The 24,455-nt window shown below is 37.5% G+C and overlaps 1 protein-coding gene across 1 annotated transcript; it reads right to left on the bottom strand.

Moving 5' to 3' along the window:
- Positions 1-1,860: 1,860 nt before the first annotated feature.
- On the bottom strand, positions 1,861-24,101 carry LOC120251627 (cellulose synthase-like protein E6). The gene is given in 10 exon segments (XM_039260218.1): positions 1,861-2,212; positions 7,229-7,477; positions 7,581-7,928; positions 14,251-14,475; positions 14,565-14,777; positions 15,170-15,301; positions 15,408-15,545; positions 23,343-23,536; positions 23,539-23,663; positions 23,781-24,101. Coding segments are annotated over 10 exon segments (2,217 nt in total). The 5' UTR covers positions 24,059-24,101; the 3' UTR covers positions 1,861-1,897.
- Between the last annotated feature and the right edge of the window lie 354 nt (positions 24,102-24,455).

Genomic DNA, 24,455 nt, shown 5'->3' with positions numbered 1-24,455 from the left:
GAATACGATGTTTAATTCAAGCTATGCTTGCTATAGCTTTGGTTCCTCCCGCTGCCTACTAGCTCCACCAGATCTTCGGCCAAATTGAAGAAGTTTTTGAGGAAAACAAAAACCGTAGATGAAGAAAATGAGCAGAAATCTCTTTCCCCAAACTTACTGTCTTCCCTTCATTTAGGAGGCGTTTGGTGTTTTACCATGGGAATGTTTTAATAGAATTTAATTGATGGGAAAATAATTGATGGAAAAATTATTATTGAGAAAATAACATTTCTTTGTTTGGTATGCATTGGAAAGTTTGATTAAATTTATGAGAAAGTAATATTTTTGTGTTTGGTATTGGAAGATATTCTTTGGAATCTATTGGCATAAAGATAGAAATATCATTATGTTATTTTACTTATTCACAACTTCTTAATCAATTTTTAATATTAGAATAATAATATAGGTTTAAATGTATAAAATATATTAAATATTAAATATTTAAATAAAAAATTTTAAATAATAAATAATAATATGTTTTGGATATTAAAATAATAAATGAATTTATTAAAAGAATAATAATATATTTTATTACATATTTATTTAATAAAATCTTAAATATAATTAATAAAAATAATTAAATAATCTATTTTAAAAATTACATTTCTAAATAAATATTTAAAATAATAAAAATATATGAATAATAATAAATTATTATATTAGAATTACTAAAATAATTAAATAATACATTTTTATTATTAATTATTATAAAGGTTGCTAACTCAGTAGGTGGGGTTAGCTTCGGGACACCTGCTCCATGGGTATAGCATTACTCGTTTTTGTTGTCATTATTGTTGTTGTTTCAATCTTCTCTGCAAGCTAAATTTTGACTAATGTCAAGGTTGTTCTTGTCATCACACTATAAAATCATTTTTTTTTTGTCATGGGAAATTGGTTTTCCATCGATAACTTGAAGGAATTACATTCCATAGATTTGAGGCAATAATTATCCCATAGCAATGCAACTTTCCAATGAAAAAAGCCAACCAAATGTAGGAAAGGCTTTCTCTGGATAAAAATTTTCAGGAAAGTAATCACTTTCCCACAAACCAAACACACCCTTAAAGGAACATAGAACAAAGCTTAATTATGTAGCTCGGTAATGTAGCCGACCATATTCGAAATCTTTGGGGGTGTAATTGACAATTATGTGGGGGTTCAGGTTCCAAAAACTTTCCAACTGGAATTTTACCTTATAATAGAAATAATATTATGAGGATGTGAACACAAAAAGGAAAATAAAAGAGAACACTCAACATGGACAAATAAGAAAAAAGGGTGGTTCCCCCACCTTTTTTTCATACAACTAGAGCTTCATTCTAAGATCATTTTCTTTGTTGAAGATAAAACACAACAACTTTTTTACTCTCTTCTACAAAGGATTTGGAGCTTGAAGAAGATTTGTGTTTTCTAGTATGTTCAAGCCTTGATTAGAATCGGCTAAAACTACTTATAGAGATGGCTCATGTTTTCTATTCTTGTTAGTGTAGTTCTTTCTCCTCATAATTCTCTCTTGCATAGTGCATTTGTCTGAATATGTGATCCTTTTGTTTTGGGGCTTTAGACGTATATATTGTTATCATTGTGAAGTTATCCCAACGGCTTTTTAAGTTCTTTGATTCATTGAGATTAATTTCTATATTCTTCTAGCCTTTAAGATGGGGTGAGGTTGTAGTGCACCAATCAAAACATATTTATATATGAACACAAGAAAACTAACATACAATGAAAAGTTAATGAAACCTCATAAACTACTTTATTTCTGTGGCATTAATTTTACAATTTTCAAATTTTATACAATGGAAACATACAATATTTGGAGAAATAAACAACTAGATAACACACTACTAACTTCTAATCATGCAAAACATAAACCATGCATGCTTAGTATGCAAACAAGCATTGCAATTCCTAATGAAACAAAGGTGACAGAGTATGGTATGCGACCCTTATCTTTACGCAAGAAGAGCCCTTCATAGATTGGCTCATTGATTGCCACTACTAATCCACAAAGCACTACTTGAATCAACAATGCATCATCAATATTACCTTCATTATTCAGCATCATTCTCTTAACTCCACCAAACAAGCAAAAAAGGTTAATTAATGCAATAGTGCTGATGATCACAAACATCGATGATGTTGAACCGAAGTCTATGATCTCTTGTTCATACTGTTGCAAGGTTGCTTGAAACTGGGTTGAAGTCATTGACTGGTCAGGGATTCAAAAGACACAATGAGAAGAAGCAAAAGGTTGGTTGACTTGTCAACAAGCAAATGGCAAGGTTGCCTCTCCACTCACATTAAATGAACCACTCAGCATTAAAAGGAAAAAAAGGAAGATCCCTCACCGCCACTGTTAGCCAATGAATGCTCAAGCCTTTTGTTTGTACTAAGTTTTATTAACGTTGTTTGTCTTGAAACCATGCTATCATGATGAGAAACTTTTTGTAACTTTTAAAATGGATTTGGTTTAGCCCAATGAGAAGGATGAGAAAATACATTCTCTAAAAAACATTTTTCTTCTCCACCTTTAACTTTGTTTCTTTCTGGTCACTGTGTTTGTATCCTTTTGGATACTGAACTTTGACAGGGAACGATCCTGAACAAAATTCAAGGACCTCAAACAGTGGTATCAGAGCTGGTACTTGTCAAACATCAATGGCATCCAGCAGCAATCCACCAGGAGGTGTTGCAGGACCGGCTGTGCCCATCTTCGATGGAGAAGACTATGATCTTTGGTGTCTTATGATGAAGACTCTCTTTAGATCTCAAGACCTATGGGAGCTTGTGGAGAAGGGTTTTTCAGAGAAGGAAGATGAAGTTAAAGTGAAAGAGAACAGAAAGAAGGACACCAAGGCATTGTTCTTCATACAACAAGCTCTCTCTCGGCCCATCCTTGCACGAATTGCTTTGGCCAACGCAGCAAATGAGGCTTGGATCGCTTTGAAGAAAGTTGTTCAAGGAAATCCAAAGGTGGTGGCTGTCAAACTTCAAACACTGAGACAGGACTTTGAAAATCTCAGGATAAAAGGAAATGAAGGAGTCCAGAGCTACATCACAAGGGTCCAAGAGGTGGCAAACCAGATGAAGAGCTTAGGAGATACCATCTCAGAAGCTATGGTTGTTGGGAAGCTGTTGAGAAGCTTGGGACCCAAATTCAATCATGTGGTCACTGCCATTGAGGAGTCCAAGGACCTCACCAAGCTAACAATGGAAGATGTGAGTGGCTCTTTACTTGCTCACGAGGCTAGGCTGCTAAGACAAGCTGATGATCAGTCCGAGAAGAAAGAGAAAGCATTTCATGTCAAAAGTGAAGCAATGGGAAGCAAAGAGAAGGATAAACATGCCTTTAGAGGTCGTGGAAGAGGATACTCTCGAGGGAGATTCAGAGGAAGAGGGAGAGGCCGATCAAGTGAGAATCGGCAGCAACAACAACAACAACAACAACAAGGAGAACAAAGGAGCTACAAAGGGAACATACAATGCCATATATGCAAGAAGTTTGGCCACATGAAGATGGATTGTTGGTATAGAGACAAGAGCGCAGATAAGGAGGCTACAATGGTCATTGAGGAGAAGGACACAAGCAATCTCTTCATGGCTGTGTGTAAAGAAAGAGAGAAGATCTCATCAGTATGGCTGCTAGACAGTGGATGTTCCAATCACATGACTGGTGAGAGGGGGCTGTTCTCTAGCCTTGATGAAACTCAGAAGGTTAATGTAAAGCTGGGAGATAATAAGGAGATGCTTGTACAAGGGAGAGGAACCGTGTCACTCGCTGCAACTGGAGGAAGGATCAAGTTGTTACATGATGTACAATATGTTCCGGGGTTGGCGCATAATCTCTTGAGTGTTGGTCAGCTCGCGGACACTGGATACTCAGTAATATTTGCAAGAAATGAGTGTGTGATTCGCAGTGATAAAACTGGTGAGATAATGGCAAGGCTAATTAGAACAAGAAACAACATGTATCCTCTCAACATTTCAGATGTGGGACAGGCAAATGTAGCAATGAGTGTGAAAGAGACGACGAGGTTATGGCATCTCAGGCTTGGCCACTTGAATTTTGATGCATTAAGGAGTATGAAGAGTCGTGAATTAGTGTTGGGACTTGGCAATATTGGTAAGGTGAATCAATGTGAAACCTGTGCCATGGAGAAGCAAGTGACGAAATCCTTCCAATCTAAGATCGGGGAAGGTGCTCGTGCTCCTCTACAGTTGATTCACGCTGACATCTGTGGGCCTATGAAGACGAGCTCTCTGGGTGGCAGCAAGTATTACTTGTTGTTTGTTGATGATCATACCAGGATGTGCTGGATCTATTGTTTGAAGCAAAAGTCTGAAGCATTACAAACCTTTATGATATTCAAACAGATGGTGGAGAATCAATCGGGAGTGAAGATCAAGGTGTTGCGCACGGATAGAGGAGGAGAATTCACTGGCAATGACTTCAATTCTTTCTGTAAGAAGTGTGGAGTTATCAAGCAGCTTACTGCTCCATATTCACCACAACAGAATGGTGTCTCGGAGAGGAAGAACAGAAGCATTATGAACATGGCGAGGGCTCTGATGAAGGAGAGAAGACTACCAAACCGCTTTTTGGGGGTGAAGCGAGAATGCGTCAGATTCATCTAATCAATTTATCACCCACCAGTGCTCTGAGAAATATGACACCATATGAGGCCTGGCATAATCGAAAGCCCAAGGTGAGTCATCTCAGAGTTTTTGGGTGCATAGCTTATGCTTTAATTCCCTCAAATAAACTGCAAAAGTTAGACACAAAGTCTGAAAGGTGTGTGTTCATTGGATATTGTCTCGAATTCTAAGGCATATCGATCGCTTAATCCTATCACATCTAAGGTTGTTATAAGTAGAGATGTAATATTTAATGAAGGTGCGAGGTTGGGATTGGAATTCTAGTTCACTAGATCGGGAATTCTCCATTGATTTTCTATGATGACTCTCTCACTGGCGAATGTGGTTCGAGATGAAGTCACTCACCATAGTCCCAGTTCACCTTCAGAGCAATTCAAAGCGAGTGTACCCGATTCGATTAATACGTGAAGAGAGGCCGGAGATGATGCTTACCATGGTGATGATCAAGTTGGGAAATCACCAGGGTGAGAAAGGTGAGATTACTGAGGGACATTTATGAGAGCTGTACATTTGCTCTAAATGTCTGTGATCCAACCACATATGAAGAGGTAGTGAAGACTGAGGCGTGGAGGCAAGCTATGAAGGAGGAAATGGATGCAATTGAAAGAAATGGCACCTGGGAATTGACTGAGCTCCCTCACGACAAGAAGGTAGTACAATTGAAGTGGTTATACAAGACCAAGTATCTCTCAGATGGGAGAGTTCAAAGACACAAGGCCTGCTTGGTCGCGAAGGGTTATACTCAACAAGCAGGAGTTGATTTCCATGAAATCTATGCACCAGTGGCTAGAATGGAGACTGTGCGACTTTTCTTCTTTGCATTGCTGACTCAACAAGGTTGGCCGGTTTATCAATTTGATATCAAGTCGAGCATTTCGAACGGGGAAATCCTTGAAGAAGTATATGTTGAACAGCCAACTGGTTATGAAAAGGAAGGAGAAGAGAACAAGGTGTTCAAGTTGAAAAAAGCTCTATATGGTTTAAGACAAGCTCCTAGAGCATGGTACTCGAAAATTGATGGATATTTTCAGAGTAAAGGGTTCATTAGGAGTGCAAATGAACATACCTTATATAAACGAAGTGATGGATATGGAAACTTACTGCTGGTAAGTATCTATGTAGATGACATTATTTATTTAAGTTCCTCTCAAGCAATGGTGGAGATTTTTAGGCAAGAGATGAAGAATTGTTTTGAGATGACAGATTTGGGATTGTTAAACTACTTCCTAGGACTGGAAGTGAAACAAAATCAAAATGAAATCTTCATCACTCAAAGAAGATATGCGGAGGAAACATTGAAGCTGTTTCAGATGCAACATTGCAACCCGGTTTATATACCTATGAAAAGCAGTGAGAAGCTTCAAAGAGATGATAGTTCAGGAGATGCAGATTCAAAGGTTTACAGAAGCTTAATTGGGAGGCTGCTATATCTCACACACACACACGTCCCGACATTGCTTTCACTGTGAATTTACTCTCACGGTTTGTTAGCAAACCCAGCAAAACTCATCTCGGGGCAGCAAAGTATTTGTTAAGATACATAGCAGGGACAACCAACTTTGGAATAAAGTATACCAGAGTTGAAGAATGGAAACTGAGTGGCTACAGTGACAGCGATTGGGGAGGTTCAATAGATGACAGACGCAGCACTTCTGGAATGGTTTTCGATCTTGGTTCAGGGGCCATTTCATGGAGTTCCAAGAAGCAAGAGGTGACAGCTCTAAGCACAACTGAAGCTGAATATATTGCTGTCACTGCTACAACTTGTCAAGGAATTTGGTTGAGAAGAATGCTGGATGATTGTGGAATGAAGGGTGATAAAGCCATTGAAGTGTGGTGTGATAACAAGTCTGCTATAGAGACTGCAAAGAATCCCGCACACCATGGGAGGACAAAACACATCGACATTCGCTTTCATTTCATTCGTGGTTTGGTTGCTGATGGTTTAATTGTATTAAAGTATTGTAGGTCTGAAGATCAGAAGGCTGATATTCTCACAAAGCCTCTGCCAGTGAAGGGGCATAATCATCTGAGATCACAGTTAGGAGTTGAAGAAGTTTCAAGCAAGGAAGGGTGTTGCAAGGTTGCTTGAAACTGGGTTGAAGTCGTTGACTGGTCAGGGATTCAAAAGACACAATGAGAAGAAGCAAAAGGTTGGTTGACTTGTCAACAAGCAAATGGCAAGGTTGCCTCTCCACTCACATTAAATGAACCACTCAGCATTAAAAGCAAAAAAAGGAAGATCCCTCACCGCCACTGTTAGCCAATGAATGCTCAAGCCTTTTGTTTGTACTAAGTTTTATTAACATTGTTTGTCTTGAAACCATGCTATCATGATGAGAAACTTTTTGTAACTTTTAAAATGGATTTGGTTTAGCCCAATGAGAAGGATGAGAAAATACATTCTCTAAAACACATTTTTCTTCTCCACCTTTAACTTTGTTTCTTTCTGGTCACTGTGTTTGTATCCTTTTGGGTACTGAACTTTGACAGGGAACGATCCTGAACAAAATTCAAGGACCTCAAACACATACCATTTTGCAGCTTCTTTATCACTAACCTTGGTTGTGATGACGAACACTAACTTAGATACACCAAAGAGCTTCAAGATATTGTCAATTGTGGCAAAAAGGAATGAGGTTATTCTCTTCAATACCCACATCCTTTGCGCGTTCCACCACCCTTTGAAGGTATTACCAGAATATAGTGACTCAATTAGGCTGTATGTATGCTTGGAAGTGAACACAAGAATAAATGGTACGAACCATGGAGAGGATACCTAAATTATGATACAAATGCATGTAAAACAAGTTAGATATTGATGATCATATATATATAGATATATATTTGTAAGTTTGAGTTGATTATATAGAGACACATACTTGTGGGAATAAGGGGATGCCATTGAGAAGGAAAAGAGGAGGTATGAGAAGGTAGTTAAGAGTAGGGAATGAGTTAGCAGGCCAAAGGTTGTAGATGGAGTAGCCCATGCATGCACCAAAATTGATCTTTTGATGGCCAAACAAAAGAGGGCTGTCCTTTGACAAGAAAATCTGTAAGTTGCCTTCACCCCATCTCTTGTATTGCACTAGAGTTTGCTCCAATGTTGTGGGACCTAATCCAAGAAAGGCCCTTCTTTCAGGGTTCATGTGTTTGGATTTCCACCCATTGTAGTGCATGGCCAACCCTGTTAGCATATCCTCTATTGCACACCCATATTTTAAACCAATCTGCATGTCATGAGATTTATTTTACATCATTCATTTATGTACTTTTCATTTTGCTAAGTATAATTTCAAAATATTTAACATGGTCTTTGTAGTTTTTTTTTTTGGGTTAATTTTTGTTTTTACAATTTTTTTAACACATTCGACATGAAACATATTATTATTTTGTATTTTTGTAAATTGAAGTGAACTTAAGAATAGAATAGATGTCAATATAAGCTATTAAATGCATAATATTTTACATCAATATTAATTTTTGAAGCATCTAATTATGAGATGATAAGACTGTGTAAGTTGCCAAACTCTGAGCATGATAAATTATGTTAATTTGGTGTCTAGTGTCAGTGCCTCACAGTGTATTCACTTCAATAATAAATCAAATAAAGCAAATCAGAGAGGATATTAAAGTTTCATAAATTATTGATAAGATTCTTTTACTCTCGTAACTTAAAAATTTAATCATATAATGATTGCAATTAAAAAGTCAAAAGATATTGAAATGATGAATATTGAGGACCTTATGGGTTCACTTTAAGCTTCTGAGTACCATGTAAAAGAAAGGTTAGAGGAGTCAATTGAACTATCATTTGAGCCTCAACTAGTCTTGAAAGCCCATACAAGAATAAAGAAAATTAAGCCTTTAGAGGTTGTGGTCATTGTTGTGCATGAGGATCTCTACGTGGTCAAGGGGATTCAACATCAATTAATTAATAAAAGTGAAAAAAAAAAAAAAAAGTTTCCATATGGATGTACATGCAAAAATAAATGCAAATATTATAATGCAAAAATAAGGAAAGAGAAAGGGGAAATTAATATGCCAAGGTTGTTAACAATTTTGATAGTGGAGATAAAATCATGAATGTGATGTTGCTCATATGTGATATAGTAGTGGGGGGATAACATAGATTGTTTTGTTTCTAGATTCAGGTTGTAGCAATCATATATATAGCTAGAAAAAATTGTTCTTGAAATTAAATGATATTATAAGATCACGGGCGAAGTTTGAAAATAATGCAAAGGTTCTAATTATGGCAATAGCCACAATATTAACATTACAATGAATGATGATTTCAAGTAGTGCATCACTAACAAATAATGTTCATGGTCTTCACTAAAATTTTCTTAGCATGGGGCATTTATTTGATCAAGATTATTATATACAAATTAATGATAGATATTGTACTATCAATGATCACCAACACGCAGTAATTTTAAAGGTAAAAGTATCTGTAATTGTATGTTTTTTCTTATATGTCCAACATGCTACTTCTTGTTCTAATTCTTCCATTCAAGATTCTTCTGGTTTTTATCACAAGTGATTTAGGTAGAATTTTAATAAAATGAAATTACAAAGGCATATGGTACTAAGTTTACACCATCAATCTTCATCAGAAATAGAAGAGGGTAAAATTAATAAAAAGGATCCTTTTAATTAAGTCTGTTAAGATTGTTGTGAATTTATTTAGTAAAACAGTAAAATAGTAAAAATATTATCTTTAGTGGATAAGTTAGTTAAAGAATTCAAAAACTGTTTCATCAAAGAGAACAATAACAAATGAGACAAAACTTTACTTGGTACATAATTAGGAACTTAGTGAAGTTAAGGAGCAACTAAATATTACTATAAGAATAGTAAATGTACTAACGAAAAAGCTAAATAAAATTCTTTTAAGGGTAAATTACTATTTACCCCCTACACTGTTTAAAATTTCCCAAACAACCCCTGCAAGTTATGAATACCACGGACAACCCTTCCTTTATCATTTTACTTCCTTTTTACCCCTTGTAGGTCACTTGGATTGGGTCCATGTTGTGAAATTCCATCATTGCCCTTAAAAATGGTGGGAAAAAAACGTCCAATCACATCATGTCTAACATTTTTTACATTTCTTTTTTTATTTTTACGAAAACAAACTTTTGGAAGACTTTTTATCCTTGTCCCGTCCCCTCGCTTTCCGCTTTAAAATTATACGCTTTTTTTGTTTAAACATAAATGTTTCCGTTTAAAATTATCAAGTTTCTGTTTAAATATATCCAGTTTCAGTTTAAACAGAAATGATTTTAGTAGGTATTCGGATTCTACGAGCGTATCCGTCCCACCTCAAGGCCACCCTGACGATTTAGTAGGCCTTCCTTACTCGTTAGATCATTTTGAAGTTTTGTCATTGCATGTCGGACAATTTTATGTAGGCGCTAACCATTTAAAAAACTCACTTCACTACCACGAGTGCGGACACAATCGTAGATCTTGCAAAGAACTATCGCCAACTAAGCATAAATGATAACTTATATTCGTTACATTTGTTTGCCACAAACTATCGCATATTATTGTACATTTTGCTCGTTATTTATGAAAATCGTTTTCATAAACAAACCCAAATTTAAAATGAAACAATGATATTTAAACATAAACATAGTTGTACAAGTTAATTATTGATTAATTATCCCGCTTTTTGCTTAAAACTTATGTTTTTTTCTCAACTATTATTGTCATGTCCTTGTTTCGCTTTAAAAATTATACGCTTTTTGTTTAAGCTTAAATGTTTCCGTTTAAATTTATCAAGTCTCTGTTTAAAATGTTATGTCTCTGTTTAAATATATTCAGTTTCAGTTTAAACAAAAATGATTTTAGTAGGTATTCGGATTCTACGAGCGTATCCGTCCCACCTCAAGGCCACCCTGACGATTTAGTAGGCCTTCCTTACTCGTTAGATCATTTTGAAGTTTTGTCATTGCATGTCGGACAACGTTTTGAAGGCGCTAATCATTTAAAAAACTCATTTCACTACCACGAGTGCGGACACAATCGTAGATCTTGCAAAGAAACTATCGCCAACTAAGCATAAATGATAACTTATATTCGTTACATATGTTTGCCACAAACTATCACATATTATTGTACATTTTGCTCGTTATTTATGAAAATCGTTTTCATAAACAAACCCAAATTTAAAATAAAACAATGATATTTAAACATAAACATAGTTGTATAAGTAAATTATTGATTAATTATCCCAGTTTTTGCTTAAAACTTATGTTTTTTTCTCAACTATTATTGTCATGTCCTTGTTTCCGTTTAAAATTATACGCTTTTTGTTTAAGCTTAAATGTTTCCGCTTTAAATTTATCAAGTCTCTGCTTTAAAAATGTTATGTCTCTGCTTTAAATATATTCGGGCTTTCAGCTTTAAACATGAAAATGATTTTAGTAGGTATTCGGATTCTACGAGCATATCCGTCCACCCTCAAGGGCACCCTGACGATTTAGTAGGCCTTCCTTACTCGTTAGATCATTTTGAAGTTTTGTCATTGCATGTCGGACAATGTTATGTAGGCGCTAACCATTTAAAAAACTCACTTCACTACCACGAGTGCGGTCACAATCGTAGATCTTGCAAAGAACTATCGCCAACTAAGCATAAATGATAACTTATATTCGTTACATATGTTTGCCACAAACTATCGCGATATTATTGTACATTTTGCTCGTTATTTATGAAAAATCGCTTTTCATAAACAAACCCAAATTTAAAATGAAACAATGATATTTAAACATAAACATAGTTGTATAAGTTAATTATTGATTAATTATCCCGGTTTCGCTTAAAAACTTATGTTTTTTTCTCAACTATTATTGTCATGTCCTTGTTTCCGCTTTAAAAATTATACGCTTTTTGTTTAAGCTTAAATGTTTCCGTTTAAATTTATCAAGTCTCTGTTTAAAATGTTATGTCTCTGTTTAAATATATCCAGTTTCAGTTTAAACAGAAATGATTTTAATAGGTATTCGGATTCTACGAGCGTATCCGTCCCACCTCAAGGCCACCCTGACGATTTAGTAGGTCTTCTTTACTCGTTAGATCATTTTGAAGTTTTGTCATTGAATGTCGGACAATGTTATGTAGGCGCTAATCATTTAAAAAACTCATTTCACTACCACGAGTGCGGACACAATCGTAGATCTTGCAAAGAAACTATCGTCAACTAAGCATAAATGATAACTTATATTCGTTACATATGTTTGCCACAAACTATCACATATTATTGTACATTTTGCTCGTTATTTATGAAAATCGTTTTCATAAACAAACCCAAATTTAAAATGAAACAATGATATTTAAACATAAACATAGTTGTATAAGTTAATTATTGATTAATTATCCCAGTTTCTGCTTAAAACTTATGTTTTTTCTCAACTATTATTGTCATGTCTTTGTTTCCGTTTAAAATTATACAGTTTTTTGTTTAAGCTTAAATGTTTCCGTTTAAATTTATCAAGTCTCTGTTTAAAATGTTATGTCTCTGTTTAAATATATCCAGTTTCAGTTTAAACAGAAATGATTTTAATAGGTATTCGGATTCTACGAGCGTATCCGTCCCACCTCAAGGCCACCCTGACGATTTAGTAGGTCTTCTTTACTCGTTAGATCATTTTGAAGTTTTGTCATTGAATGTCGGACAACGTTTTGAAGGCGCTAATCATTTAAAAAACTCATTTCACTACCACGAGTGCGGACACAATCGTAGATCTTGCAAAGAAACTATCGTCAACTAAGCATAAATGATAACTTATATTCGTTACATATGTTTGCCACAAACTATCACATATTATTGTACATTTTGCTCGTTATTTATGAAAATCGTTTTCATAAACAAACGCAAATTTAAAAAGAAAAGATGAAATTTAAATAGAAATTGTCGTAGTTAAACAGAAACATTGATATTTAAACATAAACTTTGAAACTTAAATAGAACAATCGATAGTTAAACAGAAATAACAATATTTACATTTAAAATTAAACCTGGTCGTCCTAGACAAATGTGGATCGAGTCGGACATCACAATGAAATTGTAAAACAATCAAAAAATCTCCTTCAACACAATATTATCGCTTTTGATTATGTACACAAACGAAAATGAAAAACAATCAAAACTCTTGCCGAAAAATCTTCCTACAAACTACAAGATCATCCAATAATCACACCATGAAACCGAAAAAATTCTCTTTCTAATAGAATACTTTAGAAATCAAACTAAAAAGAAACCTACAGAATATCAAAACAAAAGGAAACTGCACAACATCTTCAACGGCATCCACCTCGTCTCAATACCTTGGAGCGCAAACTAATGAAATGTCAAAGAGTTGAGTGGGAGTTCTTCTTCGAGGCAGTGGTCCTATCCTACAGAAGATGTCCAGGTAACGACAACTTTGAAAAAGGAAAAGCTGAAGAGATGAAGAGATGAAAAGAGAAAAAAGAAACCAACACCAATAATGGTGTTCTCTGGGGATTAACCAAGAAAAAAACGGATTCCTCTTAAAGAGAAAATTATTGCAGCAAAAGGCGTTATGGTCAAACCACGTCTCACTTGTCACAACTTCCCATGCAAGGGATAATTTCGTCCAAAAAATTTAAAACTAACTCCATTAAATGCTTGAGGGGTTTCAAATTCATTGTATTTAAAAGGAAGGGGTTTTTAGGGATTCCCAAATTAATGGGGTGTTTTTGGAAATATTAGAAACTTAGGGGGTTATTTTGGCAATTTCCACTTCTTTTAATTATGCAAAGAATTTATATTACAAAAAAAAAAAAAAGGCAATAGAATTAAGCAACTTGGAATATATATATAGTAATCTTTGGTAATATTGGTTATGATGATTTTTAGAAACAAGAATTAAACAATTCAAGACACAATATATTTTGGCTCACTGAAAAGTGATGTTACAAAATAGAAACTTAGAAGTGAACACTAGTTAAAGATAAACGGAAGATGTAGTTTGACATGAAGAAAGCAAGAGAGGTTAGAGCACTTGATGATATTAAAGTATTCTCAAAGAGAACGGATGTAGCTTGAGTATCAACATTTGATGAGCTTGGTTTAAGGGAAGTTATTGGAAGCACAATCAACTATGATTCTAGTTAGTTAATAATTAATTTGAATTAAAATAGGATTATAGTTTGAGTATAGTTGTCTATTATAAGTTTGATAAATATGAGTCAATTTGAGTCTTAGCTCACTTAAATGGTCTAAGATTTTATATAAAACATAATATAAGTGATAATTTGCAGGCTCTAGTGTGAGTATATAGTAGTGTGTTTTCACCAACCCATTGGAGAATGAAAAGTTTTCCCCAATAAGTAATTATTCTTTTATCAATATATTTGTGTGTGGTTTATTTATTTTTTTCCCTACTTTTTACCTCTAATAGAAAATACAAAAAAATGTATGATACAAAAAATTAACAAATTTTAAATACCAAAAATACACTTTAACTTTGAGAATAATATTAGAAGGGAACATAATAGAATAGGGGTGATGAGGGGTACCTCTTTGCCCCACAGAGTGTTGTGCTCAAAGGTGCAACTAGCAAAATGTTTTACTTTCTCTTCCAAAACCCTAGCATTTTCCACACTTGTTCTATCAATTCCTTTCTTCCAATCTTCAATGTAATCTTTGCTATATTTCCTCCCTTGAAGAGCTTCTCTTCTATGGAAACACCCTGTTCCAATATATGGTGTCCCTCCCCAACTTTCCAATCCAAGGTGATCAATCTAATTACAAAACACAAGAGCATGTACAACATTAATTGAGACTTTTGATTATATTCATGTTAATTAATTTCAAATGAAAACATCCTCACCTTGTTGATGACATTGAGTGAGTTATCATACAAATCATTCTTACTGATGTTGTCAAAATATTGAGGATATTGGACAAAGCCAATTTCATGTCCCTTCTCTTCATCAAGAAAAAAGCAGAGTGCATCTTTAATTGATTGTGAATTGTTTGAGTACATGTCACAGTCCACATTCAGTATTATTGGGCCATTGCTTATCTTTGATGACACCCTTAACTATAAACCAAAATAAGAATTGTAAGAGTCAATATATATTTGCATAAAAAAAAAAAAAATACTTCTACGTTTCCATAACTCATGAAGAATTATGTTAAAAATTAAAATGTGTAAAAATATTAAAATTGATGAAGAATAATTGATACATGGAGTAAGGAAAATGTAGTCATAAGATGCAAAGGCAATAACAATGATGCCAATAACCATGGAGATTGAATAACATTAACTATAGAGAAAAAAAAAAAAATTGGTGATAGTGCTAACAAATTAGCCAGAAATATAGTAAAGATTACAAAAACAATCATTCATTCATTAATATCAATTAAATGAAAAAATTATCTAAAATTTTGTTTAGTTAAATAAAATAATCTAAAAATAAAAATAAAAATTACCAAAGCATTCATAGAGCCTGCTTTGAAGTTATGATGATGTTGAGTTCTCTTCTCCCTTGCCATATAAATTACCCTTGGCAACAAAATTTTCTCAATATCAACTGAATTTTCAACATTTCCATCAACTAAAATCTGTAAAAAATAAAATTAAATAAAAATAGCAAGCTCTTCAAAAATTTTGATTCATGTATGGTATCTGATAAAAAAAATTATGGTATATAAGAAATTAAAAAAATACCTGAATTATGGCATCATGGTTGCTTGAAGTCATATTTGAAGACCATTTGGAAAATCCTTGATGTTTTTTGAGTTCTTGAGGAACATTGCCTTGTGTAACAACAAAATCAATCCTATTGATCATCTTTTCATACATGTCCTATAATTAGAAAAATTCTTCTTGAGTTAGTTAGATAACACGTATATAAAGTAACAATGCATAAATTTCCTAATATAGCTCAATTGTAATTTTTTCATTAATCCAACTTACACTTTTAAGGTTTTTTTTTTTTAATCCTGTTGATCATCTTTTCATACATGTCCTATAATTAAAAAAATTCTTCTTCAGTTAGTTAGATAACACGTATATAAAATAACGACGCATAAATTTCCTAATATAACTCAATTGTAATTTTCTCATTAATCCAACTTACATTTTTAAGGTTTTTGGAAAAGGTATTTGTTAGTTTTATAGAATATGTGTATGTATATATATATATATATATATATGTATATATTGTATAAATCTTGTTATATATATACGTGTGCTTGTATGTATGTATATATGTGCATGTATATACAAGCAAACTGTTTCCATTTCACTCCTCATACTTCTTCCCATTTAGAAAAATAACCGGCACTAATATTTTGAGATATTTATCTACCCAAATGTTATCAGCTACTTAAATTAATATTATAAAAAACCAAGTTTATAAAAATCATGCAAACCAAATAATTATTTATGTACTAATATATATATATATATATATATATATATATATATATATATATATATGTGCGTGCATCCATGTCATTAGTTTTTGAAAAGGTGGATAAACCACTACCATTAAATAAAATGAACAAACTACACCAGACTAACCAAACCCTCCGAGGAGAGACACAAACCAAACAACAACAGCAGTCCACAAGAAGTGGTAAAACAGGGGAAACAGAAAGCAAAAACAACCGAACAGCTGCACCACAAAGCCGCCCAACCACCCCAGAGACATCCTGTAACTAGCCCATGCACTGCTCCTGAGACCCACCAAAAGGAAGAACACCTTCTGACTCCTCAACACACGGACCTAAAAAGTCAAGGCTCCGGCGAATAGTAGAAATGGAATCTTCCAATTTGACTCTGGATCCCTCTCCAACTGAAGAGAACCAAGACAACAGCAAATGAGCAATTTTAATAATGAGAGCATGAGCAGACAAATAATGCGCATTAAAGATGCAATCATTCCTAGACAGCCAAATATTCCAAACAATCGCTTTCACCACTAAATCTCCCAAGATCCTATAAGCAGGTCGAACAAGCGACCTCCAATTACCCCAAACTGAGGTCATGGACAATGGTAGATCCGGCAATTTAAGCAGATGGACAAAATAACCCCACACCTGTCTGGCAAAAGAACACTGCAAGAACAGGTGGTCCACCGACTCAACCTCCGCATGACAATGCACACAGGTAGCAGTAGGTAGACGATTGCAACCTCTCTTAGCGAGGTTCTCGAGAGTGAGGATGTTATTATTCCAAGCTAACCAGTTGAAAATTGTGACTTTTTTCGGACAAAAGTTACGCCAAAAGAACCCCGCCACCGGACATCGTAATCCCCCGTCGATAAGGAAGTTGTAAAAAGATTTGACCGAGAAAAGTCCATTTCCAGTCAACCGCCACCATTTATTATCCCCCAAGGCCCTTAGGGACCCCCACAGCCGGGCGCGGATTACTGTAATATCATAGTTCATAATGAACGGAGACTCATCTAAAAGAGAGAGCAATTCACAAACTGTGCCGTCAGGGAATCGAGACCTTCTGAACTCCTCAGGCCAGATGTACATAGGAGCTTGCTCGTTAACCCACCGATCTTTCCAAAAGAGCGTCTCCGTTCCTGAGTTAACACCTTGGATAATACAGCCTCTTAATGCCGGTAGGCAGCTCACAACCCTTTTCCAGAAGAAGGAGATCCTACCTGAAATCTTAGGAAACATGTTCCACCGGTCCAACCCATAATTAAATTTAACGATATCCGCCTCACACCAAGATGGATCCGTCATGAATTTCCACCACCATTTACCCAACAGTGCAGAGTTAAAAGTCTATAGATCTAAGATTCCCCATCCCCCATGGTCACGAGGACGACAGATGGTTTTCCAACCTACCAGTCTACACTTAGGGTGGTCAATGTCCAGTCCCGACCATAAAAAATCCCTTCTAATTTGATTGATCTTTTTGATAACCCAACAAGGCAATCTAAAGAGGGACATCCAATAAGTAGGTATAGCCAAAAGGACCGAGTTCAACAATGTAAGCCGACCACCTAAAGACAAAAATTGCCCTTTCCATGAGGATAATCTCCTTCTGATTTTAATGATTAACCCCTCCCAGTCTTGCCTTCTAGGCCTTCTCCCCAAGATTGGGATACCCAGATAAGTAACCGGAAGAACATCCCTGCCACACGACAACGTATCAGCAGCAGCCTGGTCGGGGAGGACATCCTTGGTAGTAGAGAAAAGGCAAGTTTTGGAGAAGTTAGTCGCTAAACCCATCATCCCTTCAAAAACTAACAAGATAAGTTTCACCATCCCTAAATCCTCCAAGCCTCCCGTAGTCAAAATTAGTAGGTCATCAGCATAATGGAGATTACACATACTACCAAGATCTCCTAAAGGAACACCAATCAACACCTTAGAGTTGATAGCATGATAAAACATCGAACATAATGCATCCGTAACGAGCACAAACAACAGTGGAGATAGCGGGTCACCTTGCCTTAATCCTCTTTTATACCGCACATGCCCATGAGGGGAACCATTCACCAGAATAGTAGCCTTAGAAGAAAACAGAATACATTTAATCTACCCTATCCAACGCTCCCCGAAGCCCCCGGCTTTCAGGAGATCAAAGAGGAAATCCCAATCAACAAGATCAAATGCCTTCGAGAAGTCCACTTTCAAAATATGCCCTGGCAACCTCCTCTTATGGATACTGAAAAGCAGCTCTTCCGCATTAGCAATGTTATCCATGATGCAACGAACCTTGAGGAAGGCAGATTGCTCTTTACTTACTAAGTTGTTCAGGACCTTACTCAGGCGAGAAGCCAACATTTTAGAGATAATCTTCATAGAAGAGTTAATCAGGCTGATGGGTCTATAATCATTAGGGGTATCAGGTGAATCAACTTTAGGAATGAGGGCAATGTTTGCCCAGTTAATTTTCTCCAAGTTCACACGTTGTAGATAGAAATCTTCACAAAGCAAGAACAGGTCCGGATTAATGGTATCCCAACACAATTTAAAGAAATGCATTAGGAGCCCATCCGGTCCCAGAGCCTTATCGCCACCCAAGTCGAACACAGCCCTTTTAATTTCCTCTAAAGTGAAGGGTCTCTCCAGATCCGTCAGGTCCAGCACCTCCTTGTGCGCAAACAGTTTCTGAAGGTCAACCTGGAACCTAGTGGAACACCTATGCCCAAACTGAAGCTTGAAGTGATCAGAGAAAATTTTACCAATGTCCCTCGGGTTCTCAAAGGTGACATTGTCCTTGTGTAAGTGAGGGATGAAATTTCAATTTTTACGTCCATTAGCAACAGCATGGAAAAACTTGGTATTTTCATCCCCTTCTTTTAACTATTGAAGCCTAGATCTCTGCTTCCAGTAAAGCTCTTCTTGCTTCCGAATATCTTTAAGTTCAACTAGCAAATCAATTTCCCGCCTTGCCTCCACCATGGAGAGACACCGCACTTCTTTAACAAGGTCCAACTCCTCAATCTCATGTAAAAGTGCAAGTTTTTTTAGTTTGATAGACCCAAATTCGAACTTCGCCCAATGTCTAAGTCGCTCCCTTAAACCTGCAACCTTTTTTGCGAAAATAAACGCTCCACACCCTGCCGGTGTAATTTCATACCACCACTGTAGCACCAGTTCCTGAAACCCCTCCTTTAAAGTCCAAGCTAGCTCAAACCGGAAAGGCCTTGGATTAAAAGAGTGCACCCCAACTTCAAGCCTAATCGGCACATGATCAGAGCCTAGTCTAGGAAGACTAGACTGTACCACCCTAGGGAAGCACCCAAGCCAGTCATTATTAATCAGAAATCTGTCAAGCTTAACCCAGATTGGATCCGCTTAACCATTGGTCCAGGTGAACCTATGACCCACAGAAGGGGGTTCCAACAAACCCATCTCTTGCAAAAAGGAAGTGGCACAACGAATATCATCCCAACAAGGGTTACCAGAGGGTTTATCATCAACTGAGAAGATAGCATTAAAGTCACCACAGACTACCCACGGCCCAGCGTCCGCACCTCTATTGTTTTTTAATTCCTCCCAGAAAGCCTGCTTGCGAGCACGCTCATTAGGCCCGTACACCACTGTACAGCGCCAACTAAAATTATTAGATTTAGATATGAAATCCACCGACATACTGAACTCCCCTACCCGTGCCAGGCTCCCCTTAAACAGCGCACTGTTCCAACCTATAGCGAGACCACCCGCAGAACCCTTAGCTGGCACGAAGGAAAACTGATCAAGATGACCTCCACCAATTTCACGCCAGATGGACTGAGAAAACTCTTCTAGTTTTGTTTCTTGTAAGCAACACACTTCAGCATGGTGGATCCTAAGAAAGTCTTTAACTAAAAACCGTTTAGATGTCCTACCTAGCCCCCTAACGTTCCAATTGATTAAGTTCATGGACAACCATTAATTACCTCGACCCTCCAAGGAGGTCGACACTGCTCTATTACAGGAGGGAACGCGGGACATCTCTAACATGCGAATGTTATCAATGCATTCATTCATAGAATCAACAAAGGAAATATCACAAGCATCACAGTAATTTGCAATTTGAACGTTAGACCAATCTGAAATCAATAACGGTTTGGCACACATACCTGTGTCACCACCGCCTCCCGCTCCTTTTTTCTTAGTAGATTTCGGTGGCTCCGCAATGAACCCTGCCTCCTCATTAAACCGTGAAGACGGTTTTTTCTATCGTTCACTTTTCCTAGTCCCCACATGTTGCCCAGTTACAGAAACATCATCATTATTATGTAACCCTGGTAACAACTTCCAGAGTTTAATATCAAATTCTGACACCGAGTCATCCGATTCGGTGCCCAGCTCAGGGGACGCATCTACAGCAGACCGATTAGAAGACTTCTCTGCCTCATCTTTCAAACCCTCCCCTATGATATCCTCAATAGCTGGAGGCAGCTGATCTGGAACCAGCACCCAAGTACTAGCCATGAACTACCAAATGAAACCAGTTGGAGGCACCATAGTGGGGATGGACGACACGTCTTTGAAATTGATCTTAGATGTTAAAGTAGGGGCACCCAGCACCTCCTCAAAATGGGTAATACTAGTCCCCACCTCTAGCCCAGGTCCACCAATAGATCCAAACTCCCCTTTTGACCCAACATAACCAAGAGGCCCAATGCCAACTTCTGTCCCATGTGCCTTAACTAAACCTCCGTCCGGCCCAATAACCTGGTCCAACACTCCATCAGGCCCAATAGAACGGTCCAACTCAATAGCACCCTCCTCAGTCGGCCCATGATCGCTACAGTTCACCACTTTCTCAAGAGAGAGAGGATGACCCGGTTGAAAATCCACATCACACAACAATAGTGGGTCCCCGAAATCTGGATTACCATCAGCTTTATCTTGAGGGCCCAAATTGGAATTAAGCCCAACTTCATGTGCAACCGGATCATCATAAACTAACCTAGCACTAACACGCTTAACGTGTCCCAGCGCAACCTCATGCATTGCACCCGCAGGAACACCATGCATGCCCTTAACGTGTGCCAGCAGCCTTTTCCCCTCCTGCACAGCCATCTTAGCTTTATCTTTACCCACCTTAACCTGTTCCTTCACCACCTTAACCTGCTCCCCTCCAACATCGACCTGTCCCCGAATGCCACCTGTCCCATGCTTATCTTGGTCCAGCGAATTCCTCGTACGAATACGCCATTGCTCGACACGTCGCACCCCCGTACACTGACCCTTCTCACCAACCACCCCATCAGAGCGTCGCTCGGGAGACCGAGCCAACGAACGACCATCAGTCCTTCCATGATCCGAGGGCAACCGTATGGATCATCGTTCTGTCGCTTGCTCACGAGGGAGGCAAGCATCGGCGCCACCGTGGGAGCGGGGCTCGACCACCACCGATGCCTCCTTCGTCCGAGAACCAGTAGAAACCCCAAGAGAAATGTCCATCGCCGTGGAATTCTCCGGCACCTCTGAAGCACTCCTATTGCCCGGGTGAGAGCTAAGCTCCACCATCCCACTGTTGATGTCGCAGGTCGCAGCACCAGCGATCAGACACCTCCCTTTCCCTATCTCCATTCCACCACTCGCCAAGAGTCGAGCACCCTGCGCTTCATTCAAACTGGGCGCAAAGACAAACTTGCCCAACTCCCAACGGTACACCAAAAATAACCCACGATCCTCAGTGAACAAAATCACATACTTTCTCATCCCCATGTTGAAATCCAACGCCATTGGCAGCGTAACTCCAGCGCGACGACGTACCAATGCCGAGACGAACTGCTTGTGAGGGATCTCCGCCTGTGATAACGCGACAAGCTCTCCAACCGGACGAATAACTTCAGCGATGATGCTCCAACACCAAGCGTGCAGCGGTAAATTCCAGATTAAAATCCAACCCCCTACGCCCGAAGCCCTGCCGACGGCCCCCAACTCAGCCGACCAGGGGGCGAGTTTCAACACACACTTCCCATCTTTGGTCATTACCTTGAAGGTCCCCAACTTACACAGCTCCTTGACCTCGTCCCTGCTCTCCATTGGCAGTAAAAAGTTGCAGTCGTTGAGAGGGGTAATGGGGCCAACCAACGAACAGTTAATGATGGAAGGGACGACAACCAACAAGTTAGACTAGTTAACGAAACCCTCCTCAAGCGATAGCACCGCCACCTTGGCCAATTCCTCTCGCAGGTCCGATGACTCAGGGGATAACGGGATCGAGAGTGAAGCCCGGTTGATCTTCTGCACCTTAGCGTCAACACTATAGGGATCCTTGACCGTATCCATTGAGAAATCCGACGAACCCCCAAGTTGGCCAGTTCTTTTAGAATGAACATGCATCTTCTTCCTAAGAGGGCTCCGCTTCGGCACCACCGGACAACGAGCAGCCATATGACCGACGCACGCACATCTCAAGCACACGATCTGGTGACAGCACTCCGCCGTCTTGTGAGAACTACTGAAACATCGCCCGCATGACGCTCTTTTCGGCGAACGCGGTCATTTGGTCCCTGTGAGCTTCAGATGATCGGAAGGCGAACCCTTGCGCACCATTTGCTTCTTCAAAGGAAGCTCTCCCGACAAGGAAGAACTCGCAGCTTGAGCGTAAGACATCCCCACCTGTGGACACAAAGGGCCTCCAGAAGAAGATGCACTCTGTGGAAGCGACGGATCCTTGTCACCCCCTCCACCGCCGTCACCGGTCGCGCCCCAGAGGCTTCGCAGGAGGCTCATCTTTCTTAGTACTTTACAACCATGTCATTAGTAGGGCACATAGATTTAAAAAATACTACAGATGATTCAAAGGTCTTTGGATCAGTGTCCAACTCTCTGGACGGTCATTTCTCAATAAAACTTTAATCCCCACTTGTCTTCTCTCTTATTTTTCATCTAGAATATTTTGAGCACTTAAGGAGATGACATATTGCATGTATATATAGCTTTAAAAACTAACACTAATTTTCTATTTAAACCAATTAAAATCAGCACCTGGCTTGATAAATAATTTGAATTAATATCAATTTCTAAAAAGCCGAATTCGAGCAATATAATTATGTCCAAAGACTTAAATGCATGCAACTTTAAATATATACTAGCTAGATTAAACGGAATAAAAAGCGAATTAAATTATATATACCATTTACAAAAAACAATATAGTATAAACAAAAAGCCAAAGTAGATCACCTTCATTTTAGACCACTCCTGATCAGTGATAGGCAAACTAGAAGAAGAATGACAGGACTTGTAGAAAAATGCATTTGGTGACCTTGGCTCAACATCAAACTTGTTGCAAAATGGAATCCAATGCTTTGCAAACTTGCATGCTTCACATAGAGCATAAAATGTAAGCTCTGAACCAGCATCATCTGAAAGATACTCAATTTCTCTTTTGGATAATCATAAGCCATCATCGATAACACTGTTGACATCACTAAAGCCGGCGGCTCGGCAACCGGATCGGCAGTGCAAACAAATACATCTACTCCAGGAAGTTCATTCCCATATCTACCCATCGATAAAAGAAGAGTTGGTAAAACATTTTTTTCAACAATAATATATATATATATATATATATATATATATATATATAAGAACACAAGTTTTTATTGAGTATATATGTACCTTTGCAAGAGCCTTTGTTTGAAGGTTTGATGATAAATTGGATTCCAACGAACAGTTTGAGTTAGGATCCAATAGAAAGAAAACCATAGTTCGGATGCAAACAGTGAAATCCATGCAAATGTCAAACTATAATGTTCTAAAGGGATGTGAGTGAGTCTATAGAACAATATGGATAGGATGCAGGTGAGGATAAAGCTTGCATAGAGCTTGTAGAGTGTCCTTCCCTGAGTTCCATGTGTTTGGAATAGTGGAGCACTAGCGGTCATATCTCTTTCCATTCTCTCTCTTTATGATCTCTAGTTTTCATCAAGTGATCAGGTGCTTGGCTTGTGTAAATGGCATAAACAGCTCAAGAAATGAACTATTAATATTTAATGAAGTATCTTGTTTTTGTCTCTCTTTTTTTTAATTTAATTATTATTTATTTACATATTTTATCTGCAGTTTTTTAGTATGAAAATATTGAGTTGACTGGACAACAGCCAACTTGCATATATGTATGATGAACATAATCACAATTTGATGTACAACATGCATGTGGGACTTCTAAAATAGCCAAGGGCGGCTGATGACATATAGGTTCTTCATATTTTTAAGATGGCCTGAAAATATATATTCACTAAATCATTATATGTAGGATTTTACTTTTTTACCCTTTTTATTTATGTATTTAAT

This window comes from Dioscorea cayenensis, chromosome 3 (genome assembly GCF_009730915.1).
Source record: "Dioscorea cayenensis subsp. rotundata cultivar TDr96_F1 chromosome 3, TDr96_F1_v2_PseudoChromosome.rev07_lg8_w22 25.fasta, whole genome shotgun sequence".
Taxonomy (NCBI): Eukaryota; Viridiplantae; Streptophyta; class Magnoliopsida; order Dioscoreales; family Dioscoreaceae; genus Dioscorea; species Dioscorea cayenensis.
Note: the sequence above shows the minus strand (reverse complement) of the source record. Positions and strands in the feature narration are given on the sequence as shown.